Source organism: Anastrepha obliqua, chromosome 3, assembly GCF_027943255.1.
Source record: "Anastrepha obliqua isolate idAnaObli1 chromosome 3, idAnaObli1_1.0, whole genome shotgun sequence".
NCBI classification, from domain to species: domain Eukaryota; kingdom Metazoa; phylum Arthropoda; class Insecta; order Diptera; family Tephritidae; genus Anastrepha; species Anastrepha obliqua.
Genome location: NC_072894.1, coordinates 83,284,755 through 83,300,185, shown reverse-complemented (window position 1 = coordinate 83,300,185; position 15,431 = coordinate 83,284,755). Strand labels below are relative to the sequence as shown.

The 15,431-nt window shown below is 37.4% G+C and overlaps 1 protein-coding gene across 3 annotated transcripts in view; it reads right to left on the bottom strand.

The window, feature by feature from the left end:
• Positions 1–2,886: 2,886 nt before the first annotated feature.
• The window catches only part of LOC129242751 (potassium voltage-gated channel protein Shab), a 164,112-nt gene continuing 151,567 nt past the window's right edge, over positions 2,887–15,431 (bottom strand). For 2 of the 3 annotated variants that reach the window (XM_054879565.1, XM_054879566.1), the window contains exons 8-11: positions 9,786–11,001; positions 9,518–9,711; positions 9,172–9,454; positions 2,887–3,562 (exon numbers count right to left, since the gene is read on the bottom strand). In XM_054879565.1, the coding sequence (XP_054735540.1) occupies positions 3,381–3,562; positions 9,172–9,454; positions 9,518–9,711; positions 9,786–11,001 (1,875 nt within the window). In that variant the 3' untranslated portion in view covers positions 2,887–3,380. The remainder of the gene's footprint in view (positions 3,563–9,171; positions 9,455–9,517; positions 9,712–9,785; positions 11,002–15,431) is intronic. The other variant, XM_054879568.1, reaches the window with a different exon arrangement.

Sequence of the window (15,431 nt, the reverse complement as noted above, 5' to 3'; positions counted from 1 at the left end):
CTCAAGACTCACCATACCACTCATTCTCACATCACTTCGCCACATTTATTTCTCTTTTCACGCCCTGCAATAATTCTGTCTATCATCAAACATTTAAATCAGTTTAACGCTTTTTATAAGTCAAATATAAGCACATTTTAGGTGAGGTAAAAAGTTTTGAATATTTTCTGCTTTGCTATGGTTGTCTTTAGTGAGCTATATCTCTCGAAGTATACATTGCAACGGGTCGTGCTATGGTGTGATTTAAATTTGTTATTACATTTAAAAAAGTTCCTTTGACAGTTTTGTGTTCGGTGAAGTCGTTTGCTTAGAGCATTCCAAAATAAAAATATTGTAAAACAAGAGAAATTTTGATGAAGTTGTTTAGTACCACTGCGACTAAGATGAAAAGTGGGAGCAGGCGGTCAAAAATATTTGTGCGATAGCCTTCTGGTGGATTAATTATCGAAAATGTTGCCAAAAGTCCAAGATATCGTCGATTTGGACCGGTATGTGAGCCCTTATTTCATTACATACGAGTTACTTAGAAAAAATTTGGCACTACTATATTTGCATAAGCATAGTTATAACTATGTCAATTTCACCTTATTTTGGAGGAGGCACTCACATAACACATTCGGTTTATTGTAAAATTAGAGTTTTACGAAGAATGGCTCAAGCTTGAAAATGCACCAGATTTCTTGTTCATCTCTTTAACTTTTCTAGGTATGAATTTAAATTTTGCGATGCTTCTTGGTAATTTTGTTTACAAGAGAAATCAAAATGAAATTATCAAATAATTCCTAGAAAATTGTTGCCAAGTGGGTTGCTGTGGAGTCAAAGTCAAAGGAAAGTTGGTTAGCTCGATTAAACTAATCAGGAAATTTTTAGCTTTCCTTCCCCACATTTTATGCCTGAGTTCGTGGTTTTAATTGCTTCTGCTACAGTTGGTTATAGAAAATAGAAATCTAGAATCTGTGGTATGGAAAATCCAACTATAGTATTAAAAAGCGATTCGGGTTAAAAATTGGAGACACAACAAAGATAAGATTTGGTTCAACAAACGACATAACTAGTGGCCGATGTCTTTTGAAGACCCTGAAGTCCTGAGTTTAGAGAATGGACTCTAAAGCTCGATTCCCCAAAACCCCTCTGGTTGCACGCTCTAACAAAAGTGATCAAAACTGTGGTTATTGTTAAGTGGGCAGTTTTCAGTAGAAGAATTTTGTTCGCCACGCGTTGGGGCTTGCTGATATTTGCCAGTTGAAACCTGACCTGCTGCAATATTCGTTATTATTAAAAATTAAAGGATAATCCGTGCTCTTTAAAACTTTATAAAAATCTGAATATAATTATAAAAATCTGAATATAATGCAAGGGTGTAAAACCAAAAGGTTGAAAAGCGACTGCATAAAGCGCTTGATTACGTATACGCAGTGTAGACCGAGTAAGAAGAGCTTAAACATACTTTAAATAGCAAAGATTGTTTTTCCATCACGGTCTAGGCTTAAAAGCTGAGTGTTGTAGAATTGCGCAAACCTCGGACGTGTTGGTATAACGACTCTGCTGTCTCTCATGCTCGCATTGCGCTCATCCACTGAAATGCTTCATTCATGATTTTAGTTACATTTTAGTTTCTAACAAATCCTGTTAGTTTGAATACATATTTCGAGAGGATTTTAGCGTCAAACAATTTTCGACCGAGCCCCTCTCGAGGAGAAGGGAACATCGTGTTTTCTTTATACATATCTTTTTTTATGACCCGATTCTAAAAGTAATATTGTTGAAAGATTTTTTATTTTAATTTAGTGCATTAATTTGAAGGGTTTTCCTTACTTACTTACCTTTCTTACTAAAATTTTTACTGTTATGGAAAAAAATTGAATTAATTGGGATGAAAATTGAGATAATTAAGTTTACTGACGAAAGGATGTAAATTAAGTAAAATTTGTGATGGGTAAAATGCGTTTTTTTAACGCTAAAATTAACTCGAAGTGAGTTTTCAAACTAGTTGGCATTATTAATGACTTTTCATGCGACACGGCCTAGTGTGCACCTCTATCTCTACAAACATTTATGTATTTAGCAAACACGCATTTTCTAATTGGCCATCGCCATAAGTCAAGTATTCATAATATAAGAAGGAGGACTGCAGGTATCTGAACAACTTTCAAATGTTCCTTTTAATTAACATTATTGAATTTTTGGCTTTGAACTTAAAATAAAAAAGAACCCAAAACACATTTAGCATTAAAAAGGAATAATACACATCGAAGAATGCCTGTGGGGCGTTCGGGTGAATGCTCATCAGTGCTTTAAAATTGCAGTTATACAAAAAAATTGTTTTCCTAGTAAGCCAGCTTATTTGTATAAGTGTTTGTAAATATATAATTTTTTCCACAAATTTTGTTGTTTTTTTACCAAAATGCCAGACCAAAGCAATGTTTCATATTCATATCAAAAATTCTATGAATGTATTTTTTTGTTCTTGTAGCATTATGTGGATTGTTTTGCGTTACTATTCCCTTAAATTTTCCGTTTAACACTGCTTGTGTGTGTGCGCGCACGCATCTATGTATGTATGCAGGTGAGTGAGAGTATTGCACATGAACATGAAAATTTCATAGAGCACTTTTCTAGAGTTATTTTTGTTTCTGGTTTTAAAATTATTTATGCACTTCGGACTGCTGTATTTAATGTACAATATATGCATACGTATGTATGTATAGTATATGTATTATGAAGGTACATATATTTGTATATGAATATGTGTGCTTATATGTACATATGTATATGTGAATGGCTGCATTGGATGTAAATATATGTATATATGTATGTATGTAAGGATGTGTGTATAATTACGTAAAAAGCGATTTCGGTAAATTTTTGTTTTATTCTAAGTTGTTGTATAAAAATGGAATTATTACATTTTCAAATATTTAATATGGTTCCTTTCATATCTGAGAGCAAATAATTTAGTAAACTTAATTGGAATTTTTGTTGCGTTAAATATTTGCAGGCGCTTCCTCTATGCACTTGCATTTATGTACAGCGATTTGCCTCACGCAAACCTTCTGAATTCTATGTAACTATGTATATATGTATGTATGTTTTTATGTTGCATGTATCTAAATATTCTTAATGCCTATTAAATATTAGATTTCATTGCTTTTCTTTTCACTGCCGTTCAATACATTCCTTTTACATATTATGTATATATGTATGCATGTATGTTTGTATGTATATGAATGAGTTTTACTATAATATAAATTGTAATAATTTTCCTTTGGTTTTGCATAATTACTCGCTGGTTGCTAAGCGTTTTATTCACTATCACTGTCACTGTCGGAGGGAGCAGAGAGTAGGCGTTATTATTCGCTCTTTGGCTTTTTCAATAGTTGCTACGTGGCCTCAGTATCACCGGCAGCACCGTCTTCCCTATCATTTTGTTCATCGGAGTTGCCACGTTGTAGCAGCGAACGATTTTCATCGCTAGAGCCACCCGCCTCGCCATTGCTCACCGCGCCTCCGTCACCAGGTTCGCTGCGTATATTCACATTTGACGTGAATGTAGTCTCCGAGTCTGTGGGAAAGTAAAATTTTAGTCTTTGTGATTGTTTCTGTTACATTTATACATACTTATATATATATATATATATATATATGTATAAATACGAATTGTTCAAGGTGTCTCAAAATTAAGCATCCAATTTTGTTTTTGAATAACTTTTTTACTAAATAAAAAAAACGATTTTGCGTGATGGAAATCTTAATTTTTCACTGCTGCAAGAGCCCAGTTCAGAAGTGCCATTTTCAAAAATTAAAAATCTTCCGATAATTTTGCGCTACCCTCTAAATATGTATATGTATACTTATATGCAAACATTGTACACTTATACATACATATATAAATATATTGTACTGACAAAATATGAAATACAAGTAAGTGAATATAAATATGTACATATGTTTGTATGTAAATAAGAAGGTGGAGGCTTTACAGTGAATTAAAAAAAATCTTTATAATTTTATAATGTTGCTTTTATAATTTCGTATGCAGGTGATTTACATAAACAGTTTTAGACGACTTGCAAACTAAGAGATGTGGCCATATATTAACGCATGGGCTGAAAAGTGCCAGGTCTAACATATATATGGCACTAGTTTTATTGCATTCACCACGTTTTCACAGCTGTTAAAATTTCATGTTATTCTATTCATTCGCGAGTTATTGTGCGAAGAGTGACCGACATTTGGTATTTTCAAAATAATGGACCAATAAGAATTTCGTGTTTTAATTATACGCTGTTTCTTGATGTGAAAAAATATGTTCGACTGAAGCAATGGCTTGAAAAGTGTTATGGGGACTCCGCTTCATAAGAAATAACAATAAAACGATGGATAGCTGAATGATCGAAAAGAGAAGTTGCGTGAGATAGCTGACATCAGGAAACGAATTGGCTTTATATTGCATAAGCATTTGACTATGAGAAAGCTCTGTTGAAATTGAGCTCCATGTTTGCTCACTGTTGACCAAAAAAAGTGAGTCACAAGTCAATCAAAACAATGGCAAAACTGTATGAATTCAACTTTGAATTGCTCCCACATCCACCGTATTCGCGAACTTAAAAAAATGCTCGTCGGTAAGAAATTTCGCTCGAATAAAGAGGTTATCGCTGAAACTGAGGTTTATTTTGAGGTAAAAGATAAATCGAGTTAAATTTCTACAAACGTGGAATTGAAATGTTAGAGCGGCGCTGGAATGATTGCGTTATTCTTGATGGAAATTATGTTGATGTATAAAGCAAATCTTGTACAAAAATAAATGTGTTTTCTTTGATAGGCTCAGAACTGAACGATATTCATTATATACAAGTCGGTAGTTCGATAGTTTCAGATACACATGTACCGTTACAAAAGTTTAAAAGGAAGAAAATTTAGCTACGACCGGCAGGGCTCGCAGAGTGGCAGAGTTTAGCTGCCGGCTCAGACAAATCTACAAGTATACGTGGCGGTCTCTATATCGGAGAGTTTTAAATTAATGGTTATGGTAAATTGAGGGCATGTTTGCAGTGATTTAGACGGGACGTAAGGTATATCCATTGGCATAATGGTATATATATAGTCTACATACACCGCCTATTTTCGTTGGATTGGAATTCTATAAAGTTTATTGAGAATTGTGTTGATACAGTTTTATGTAAAATTGTTTTTATAATAATAATAAACTGAAAAAAATCCAATTTTAAGATAAAATAATAAAGTTATAGGCGAAAAACAACAAGCCAGCTGCGACAAAAGTCTACATACAGAACGGAGCCTTAGTGATGTGCAATGGTGTGCTGAGATATGTTAAGGTAAAGTAGCGAGTTTTTTGTTTTCTTTTATTACGTGTGCTGCTTTACTCTAATTGAATGCAGCCGTAATTTGCACACTTAACTCCGTGAAGAAAAGTATCAGTTGGGGTGGGTGAAATGCTTGAAGTACCAGTCGGGAACTCTCCAAGTGGCACTAAGGCGCTGTTTTGATATCGTTTTGAGACCTCCAATGGGCAGATATCTACAGCCAGCGCTGTTGATACATTGGAGAAGGTTGATGCAATCTAGGTTGGAGCATCGTCCCAGGCTGTCGAAGAAAGGAGCATTCCGTGATCTTAATCGTTTTGCTGCCAAATCCGGACATTTACAGAGAAAGTGTTCAACAGCCCCTTCTCTGAAAATTCGCCACGGCTTCTGCAATAGAGATTAAATGGTAAACCTAACTTTCCTGCTTGTGTGCCTATCGTCCAGAGACCGGTAAACACAGCTACGACTTTGGAAATTGAATGGCATGGAGTCCCCAAAATCAGTTGTGGTAAACAATATATACCATTGTAAAACAAATTTTCAAAATATTGGTTCCACCGAAAATAAACCAGTTAGTGGCAATCCGAGGAAACTTTTTCCCAGAGACATTAGTTCGATTCTCAAAGATGCAAAAGCGAATGCTTCTAAATTAGCCGCGCTTCCTACATCAGAAAAGCAATCAAAGAGCATTTCGAAGAATGAAAAGCCTCTAATTTCCGAAGAAAATCGTAAACTTCCCTTGGAGTTCGCAAGCACATAAAGAAAATGGAATGGATTTTTTGCAAAAATTTTTCTTTACAGGATTAGTTGAAGTTTAATATATTTAGGGTAATGGAAGGGTAAAAGTTTGAACAAAATGCTGCACTTAGCCCGAAAAATTTAGCATCAACAGGTGGCAGAAACGTAATGGTCTGGGGAGCTTTTGAGACATCTGGAGTTGGATTTTTTTTAGTTTATTTTGTAATAATCAGCAAAATTTTCCATTTAATATCAAATAAACTCTTTGGGGTTTTAAACCCATGAAAACAAGTAGTTGGCTTTTGTCCATCACTGTATGTATATACTTACATATATTATATGAATGTATATATAATTCAAGTGTAATTTTCAACACAATTCTAATAATACAAAGAAAGGAAAGAAAGAACTGAGCAAATGATATTTGGCTCTCATTTCTTCTCGACCACACATGCTAGAAAAATTAGGAACAACAGCACAGTGAAGCTGAAGAATTAAACCTAGAAATCAGTATTAATAAAATTAATGATACCAGCCTTAAAATTCAAAGCAAACACTTCTTTCCATAAGCCTTTCTTAGGAAGGAAAATACCCACTCGACCATTAACAGTCGCACTGAGAGACTCATCATGACAGTTCAAGAATATGTATAAAGTAGAATTACGGACGATGACATCATTCGACGAAGAGTCTCTTGGAGTGGTTGGGAAACTCGGTAAAAAGAATTCAGAAGGTGTGCTACGGATCAGACCGCCGGTTGGCAGTCAGCGAATTTGAAAGAATCAGCTGATTTGCTGACGTCTCCAGGGTCATGACAACGGTTTGTTTACGAAAAAACTGAGATTGTATTGGTGATATAGAAAAAAATTACCACAGCCTCCACTCATATTGCTTCGTTGCCGTCTGAACAACGAGTGTGTGAATACGTGTGAAATAAGCTGGCAGAATTCGGCTGCTGAGAACTCGGTGATGTGGCAGCCGAAGTTGCTTGCCAAGTAATCTATCGTCCTCGATTGAGAAAAGAATTTGAAGGAGATTTATGGATATTTACGTGTTGATTATGGTCAAAGATTTACAAAGCCTGGTCAGCTGCTACGGTGAGATACAAAATTACGAGAGGAAATACGGCTGCTGTGTCACAGGGGAGTATGTACGATCTTTTCACATTTATTCACACACTCGTGCAGTCAGTCCTTGTTCAGATGATTTAATATTGATTTTTTCGTATATCTCGTATTACATCAGCCAGTCAGTTGATTCTTTCCAATTCGCTGAGAGCCGGATAACAGTCTGTTATTGGCCACACCTTCTCAATTCATTTCACCATGGGTAATAATTAATATTGCCGACGCTGGAACGATTAGCTATATACAGTTTGCGAAGGCATTAGCTAGTCAAGCATGTGAAGAGTAAATAGCTCCGCTGGCTAGCCGACATCTTACGAAGATATAGAGACTGGCAACACGTCGAGGTTAGTTTAGAGGTTAGTTTATCCAGAAAAACTATTTACTAACAGAAACTTTAATTGATGCTGGCTGATATCTGTAGGAAAAATCTATAAGTAGATAGATCATGCATACGATGCTACTTGAATGGCCTTGAGATAGGAAATTTTTGGTCCGGGGTCTAGCTTGAAATGCTCGTGACTACGAAGAGCATTATGGTGCCCAGGGGAATAAGCTGGCAAACTCCATATACAAGTCCCTCAATGGAGCTAGCGTCAATTATAGTACGTTCCATTTACTGCCCCTTTCGAGTATAAGTTTACTAGGGGACATCGTGAACAAAAATCGAAATACCGCCTTGGTTCACTGGCACTTATCTCATTAAACTAAGAATGACAACATATGGGAAGCAAAGACATCGTCTATTACAGTTATGACTTTTTTGTTTGAAAGAGGAAGCCAATGCATAACATTTTCTCTGTGTTTGTCAGACTTTGAGACTAAGGTGGAGCATTGTTGGGTCAGATGTACTGGGAATATATAAATTATATGTTATATCCATTGGTATTCTCTATCCTGCCTGTCAAGCGCTACGACCGCTTTTTCTCAATGCACACTGGCCCACGTCTAAATTTGGGCGCCGCACAATCCGGCTCATACCGCGCAAAGTAGCTTCGCTAAACAGACCACATGAGAAAATAATAGATTTCAATATATTTCAAATATGAAGTGGTCACGGTTGCAGGTTTATTTAAGCACAGAGGTTTTTGTCACCCAGATTATAAATTATAAAAATATCTGGGGCATAGTAAAGACTTTTAGCAAGGATATAATGACAGTGCTCACAGAGGGCTTATTTAATGACATTTATTTCTTTACAGTATAGGGAGATATGGGAATTGCGTTATGCGCTGAGACAAGTTTTTTAGGGATAATCCGCTGCCAAATATCCTTTTAAATAAACTTTCATCGGATTTAGTGGGTTATTAAGGAGTAAGAAAGGCATTTTTTCTATTCTTCCATCATTCCTTGTGCTTCAACTATAATGGTAAGCTATGCCTATGGCAAAACCTTTCTTGTTTTTATGACCTTTTTAAATCTATCCTATGCATCCAATGCAGTTTGGTTTCGAATTTCCGATTAGCGAAATGTGAAGGTAGCGAAAATAAAAAAAATTTGAAAAATATATTTAAGCCGGTGGTGCATTGAAGCTTTCAGTGGTTTGTGTGCTCTCAATAATGTTTAAATGGGTACCTACTCTTTACATAGCGTAGTATTGATCTGCAGATTTGCTGAAGTTTTGTAAGCAGTAGTGCATTGGTGAAAACATATAAAACAAAGAAACAAATTTCATTTGGCGGTTGACTTGTGAGCAGTATCATTTTTTATTTTTTATTTATTTTTGCATACCGAAGGACGGTTTCAGTTCGAATTTGGATACGGGTGACTATGCTGGCATACGATGACCCCTTTTGTGCACAATGCAAACTCAACATGACCGAATGCAGATTGGTGTGAGTTACATGGATTTAGAACGCAGCTTCAAAAATGACTGAGTAATGATAATAATTTAATACTGATTTTGAATGGAACACAAATGACGGCCAATATTGCAGTGTAACTTCACCAATGCTGATTTTGGCAATCCTTGGACATTTATTTACCTTGACTGCTGTCCCTGTTTGTTGAATCGTATCGATTATTACCGGACATGTGCGATGTGGCAGCTGCGCGCGCCAGTATCGGCTTGACATGGCGCAGCGCTTGTTCCTCAGGATAACGTGGCGTTTGGAATTTTGTTGGCCGCGACTGTAGCGTCGCGGGGCCAGAACGTTGCTGTATCAGCATCCGATGCCGTAATGGTGGTGGGGAAATAGACTTGGCTAAAATTGAGTGAGGTAATTTATTCGGTGAGTAATCGCTGCCAGATTCGCCCTGCAAACAAAACTGAAATTTGATTAATTATATTGGTAAGAAAGTGTTCGGCAAGGTCACTAAATGAATAAGTACCATGACGGTGCCATTATCAGATACGCCCGAACCAGACATATTGTCTGCCAGCAGACGCTCGCTCTCGGGATCTGCGAGCACTCTCGAGATATCCGATTTGTTTTTAAGTATCGATTTGGAACGTCGATGGTGTTCGAGATTTGGCGATGCATCGATAGAATCTATCGAAGAGGAATGTTTGCTTTCAAATTTCGCTGTAATGAACGTGTGCAGAAGAGTTAATCAACATATCGATTTAATTTATTGAAACTCTGAATTGTTAACATACCTTTTTGCCCAACATTCTGTATTCCGAACAGATGCTGATTGATCAACTTAGTGGCAGTGGCTAAACTTTTACCGGGCATAAAGGACGAGCGCTTCTTCTTGCTTCCGCTGCCTGCAGGACTGCTTTCGTGACTACCGCTCACACTGTCTTGTGTTATCTTGGCTTCTTCGAAGCGTGCTCGCGGTTTGTTTGACACTTCTGCGCCGGTAGGCTTTGATGTAAAACTTTGGAACCGTGTTTTACGATGTTTTGGCACTGGATTCTCATTAAGACTAACGCGACTTCCGCGTTCTTGAACTTCGAAGTTTTGGTAAATCTCGTCCATGGGACTAATACCACCTGCAGCTAAGTTACGTAATGCCGTGTCGCCGGATGCGCTTTTCTTTACCTGCGAACGCGCTAATCCTATGGCTGTCAAACCAGTAGCACCGGTTGGGGGTAGTCCAACGATATAGCCTGTTGTACCGGGTCCACTTGTCGAAGTCGACGACTCCTTTTCCAACGGATTTATATACAAGTTGTCCATGTCGATGTCCAGTGTACATGCTTCGTCCGCCAGGTCGGCAGTGAGATCACCTTGAGAGTGAAATGGATGAGTTTGGCAGCTAGCGTACGTATCCGAACTGTCTACGCTAGCCAGATCTGCATTGTTATTATTGTTGATATTGACATTGAAGTTGTTATTAAAATTGCTTCCCAATTGCAGTGCTGCATTACCAGTCGCCATAGACAATCCTGGACATGCACCCACTGATGTCGTATTGAAGTTGTTGTTATAGTTATAATTGAAATTGTTATTGCTGTAGCTGGTAATGAAAGGTGGGTAACGAAATGGCGTGTCGAGTGGCAGCGCTATGGTGGTGGATGTAGTGGTGCCGTACGACGACGAGGTGGATGACGATTGCGATGCAATTGGCGCGAGGCCAGTGGCAGTGTGATGGGGCAGATGGTGTGGGGTGCGCATCACACCACCACCACCGCCAATCGAAAATATGACTTCGGCATGTGAATCGCTCGTAGCCGCTGCAATGACGCCTGCCAACTGTGGCTGTGACCTGGGCTGTAGTATAGGTGGCGCCAGCAAACCGAACTGATTGGCGCGCAGATCTCGGCTTGCCTGATTGGCAGCCATGCGCATCTCCAGGCAAATGGGCTTGTGGAAGTCCGACGTTGGAAGTGAAATTACACCCTCGGCATCGGTGAACTCCTTGAAGTCCTGCAAAGGTAAAAACAATTGTCGAAATTTTTAAATCATTTGGAAAACTGGACACCGTCGTCTTTCTCTAAACGATGTTGGAGGTTAACAAAAGTTTAACTGTTGGTGGGGTGAAGTACGTAAATGTGGGTTGGTAATGTGAGCTGTCCACTTGGAAAAAATATATTTACATGTCCGTTTTAGAAAACTTAGTGTTAGTGCGCCATTGATGAGGAGTTGAAGTGATGTTAATATGTTTGAGGAACATAAATAGAGATGTGTGGCCAATGGTCATTTCCAATGAAAGAAAAAATTGGTTTGCATCGACTTATACTCTTTGTGTGTGAAGAAAAAGAATTGAGTAAAATGAACTGAACAAAAATGGGAAATAGAAGAAGAAAAGAAAAGAAATATAAGTAGAAAAAGATGTTAGCCATTTTAAATATATCCAAAAACCTGTATATATCAATCTATGAAGAGTAACATTTTTACAATATTTTTATTTTTTGTTCGTGTTGACCACGTTTATCACCTTCAGATATATTTCTCTTTGTCTAACCTTTTTTCTGATTCTCGAATCATCTCGGACCAAAACACGGTATGGTATGGCCTGAGCTCTGCCAACCATACGGGCTTTGTCTTCATAGATGCTTTGTGTTTGGGTAAAGCTGCCATGAGCTAAGTCCGGTGTTTATGGTGGTTGAGGCAAGATCACGAAAATGTTTTTGGCCAAAAAATTCAGATCTTTAATTGAGTTTCTTCGATAGCAGAAAATCGCCGAGCACACATAAACAAACTAAATATGACATATAGTTGACATTTTAACTTAGGTTTCCCCGAAATTTGAAAAGTCCCCTTACTTTTTTAACACATTTCGCAGACACGTCCACTAGATAAGACAGAAACTCTGCTCTGCGTGTGGGTATAACTTTATCTTCAAACAAGTTCTGGATTAGGTCGATCTTCTAGAAATACCACGGATCCCACTAGCGATATATGTAGTTAGACAAGTCTGGCATAGAATGGATGAAAACATATTTAAGCCCCCATCTATTTCGACCGGCCTTCTGTTAGTATAGTAAGTAGTTCATATCATCACTGGGCACTGTTTAATGGTAACACATAGAAAGCGTTTGGGCTTTCACTCTAGTGACTTCTGTCGCAGTTGAAGGAACGCGGAAGGCATCAGTGCTAAAGTGTGTCTCTCTACATCGTTATAAAGAGTGGCAACCACTGCAACCTAACCTAACCTAACTTTATACAGTACACATTATCGTTGAAAAAAATGCTGATTATGTGAACAACCAACGCTTAGCGGAACAAAATTTCTAATGACTTTTCCGATATCGCACGAAAAAGCGCACCAAAAATAGAAAAATACTGATTTAAAATTACCAAGATCGGAAATTCTCTGATTTCTTACACACTAGTGATTCAAAATCTATCAAATAATCAAATGAGGAGCTGATTTGACATGGGTATCAAGAATAATCACAGTGACGGACGACTGCCACTGCCTGGGCGTTGGGAATATCACAAAACAAAAGATTTTGCGCGAATTGATAGTTTCAATTAATGTATACATATACAGTTTAAAACACCAAGTGAAGCTAAGTCCATCGCCACCTGATCTTTCTAACGCAGAGGAGGCTTCCTCTTGCTCTGCTACGACCAGGTGGTACCGCTTCGAATACTTTCAGAACCAGAGCGGACTCGCTGGATCTTTATTCGCTGCCCCGTGTCTGTGTCGTTGCAAAGCTCATACTACACTTGTTCCATCGTCTGAGATATTCATCGTCATCAATTTGCAAAGGTCCAAACATTTTCCGCAGAATCTTTTTCTCAAATACTCCAATGGAATGTTGCCATCGTCTAAGCTTCTGCGCCAGGGATGATCATTGGACACTTCAAAACCCCTATCTATCTGGTTAAAAGAAATTTCATTGTGGTGCGCTCGGTGTGAATTAGTGCGTATTTCTGCTCTAAGCTCCAGGAATCCTAGTACCTCATCCAGCAGATTCACGTATGTACGATTTGTTTTGGATGCAGTGAAGCAGAGTGTTGATTTTCCAATATGACTTCGTTTAAGGCGAGTTTTGTGTGGTTGCCGTACATCGAATCAGTACTTATGGCAGCCATCAGTACCGTACAAATACATTTTTTTTCATCACAAAAAATACCGTTTTGAATCTCGTCTATCCAAAATTTATGTGTTTTTGACAATTGCTTACGTGACGTTGCAATAATTGGGGTCGGGGCCCTCGGAATTTATATACAGTGAAATTATTTTGGGTCAAGATTCGATGGACTCTTCTTCTGGATATGCTGAGATCTAAATGAGATTTGAACTCTAGGCAAGCGATGTTTTTCAACTGCTAGGCGCCGAATGTCGCGCCTGTCTATCACCACCTATATTTAATGGTCTGCCCTGGAGCTTGACTGTACTATAACTATCGGGAGTTTTATAGAAATTAGAGATCGTATTTCCTATGGGCGGTCGCCGTAGCCGAAAACGTTCGTACGTGACTACCATTCGGAATTGCACAGGTTAGAATCTCCGTGCATGAAACACCAAATGATAGAAATAGATTTTTTCTATTAGCAGTAGCTCCTTGGCAGGCAAAGGAGTGTATTCGAGTGTATTTCTGCCAAGAAAAAACTCCTCATTAAAAACCATTTGCCGTTCGAAGGAGAAAAAGCTCGGTCAAACATCGAATAAAGGGTGTAAGCACCAATTATATATGTGTATATACCAAATATATATTTTGTATATGAAAATAAAACTAAAAAAACCCTAAAAAAAAATTAAGTGCATGCCTAATAAATATATGCCGTTATTAATAAAGAAGAAATCGGTTCAGATAAAAATTCACATTTGCCTTTTTCCCTGAGGTACTCTAAACTTTTTACCACGAGCGGATGTCTGTTAGAAGCCTGTCTCCTGCTAAAAGTAAAGCCTCCTGAAATGCAAGCATTATTTCTACTGAGCTTGAGTAAATTCTTGTATCTCTGGAAGTATATATTAGCCATGATTTGCTTCGCTATTTCTTTGGGTCGAGTTCGGATACCGTTTTATATAAACATTCGTAAGTGGCTGACCAAGGAAAAGGAAGTGGTTCACAAACTGCTCTTGGTATATTCGACTAGTCAATTCATTTACTTTTCAACAGACTAATCTTGATGTCTATACATATATATGTATGTATGAGCATACGTTTCTTGGATTTTTTCAGCTAGTATAATCACGGGGCCGCGATCTGTGTTTTGCGAAAAAAAAAAAAAAATCTGTGGCGAAAAAGGAAATGTGTCGAATTAAACTAAAAAATTATTGGTAAGTACGTCTAAGAAATATTCTAATGAAGTATATTCTATAAATTGTTACGAAGTTTCTGGGAAGTGAATTTTTACATATCTAGTTTCAAAAAAAAATTTCTAGAGTTAAAAAGCTGAAATCGCGGTACGTTCCTTTAACCCGTTCGACCCCAATGCAGCATGAGATATATTCAGTTTATTTATTGGCTTATCATATGTGTTATTTCTGTTTTTGTTTGATGAACGGTTATGATAACGGTATTCGTATGTGTCTGCACAAAAAGTGGTCAAATATTAACGCATTTGTGAGACATTTAGTAAAGTAATTAAAAAGCACTGCAATGTGCACATTTTTTCCAAAGTTCTGACAATTTTTTTCAAAATTCAGCAAGACTTTTTAAAATACGCATTTTTGGCCAACAATTATAGCAAAAAATGACAAATGTGTAAATGAAATAGTTTTCAGCAAACGTTCATGGAAATACTGTTTCGAGCACATTTTATACAACTATTGACCAAAATCATAAAACCGATTTGCCGTTCGGAGAAGGCTTAAAACTGTCGGTCCCTGCAATTATGGAACAACATCCAGACGCACAGCGCAAATAGCAGGAGGAGCTCGGTCAATCACTTAACAGAAGTGTACGCGCTAATTATACATTTTTTTTATTTTTTATTGCCCAAATTTGCTCACAAGTAACTTTTTAAAGCGCCTAAATAGGTGGACTTGACATTTTGTATTGGAAACACTTTTAAATAAATATACTTATAATACGATAGCGAGAGAAACAAAATTTTAAATTTAAGCAATCTTATTTGAAACCAAGTACCATTTTTTTGTTTTGTTAAATTTTCTTATCCAAATACTCCGAGTGTTCTCTCGCTAAATGAAAAAAAAACGGATTATAGTCTATTTTTTCCAAGAACTTGGTAACTGCAGTTAAGACTTCTGTTAAGTTCCAGAAATACCAGTTGCTTTTACCGGAATCGAGTGAACTTCAACAGGTGACTTTTGCTTGCATTTGAGGTCTTCTTACAACAGATGGCTACCACAACTGACCGTATTTTTATATATGTAGAGAATTGGTGCATCAATTCGCCGTCCGTCACGTGGGCGAAATAAAGCCCTTCATTTTCAA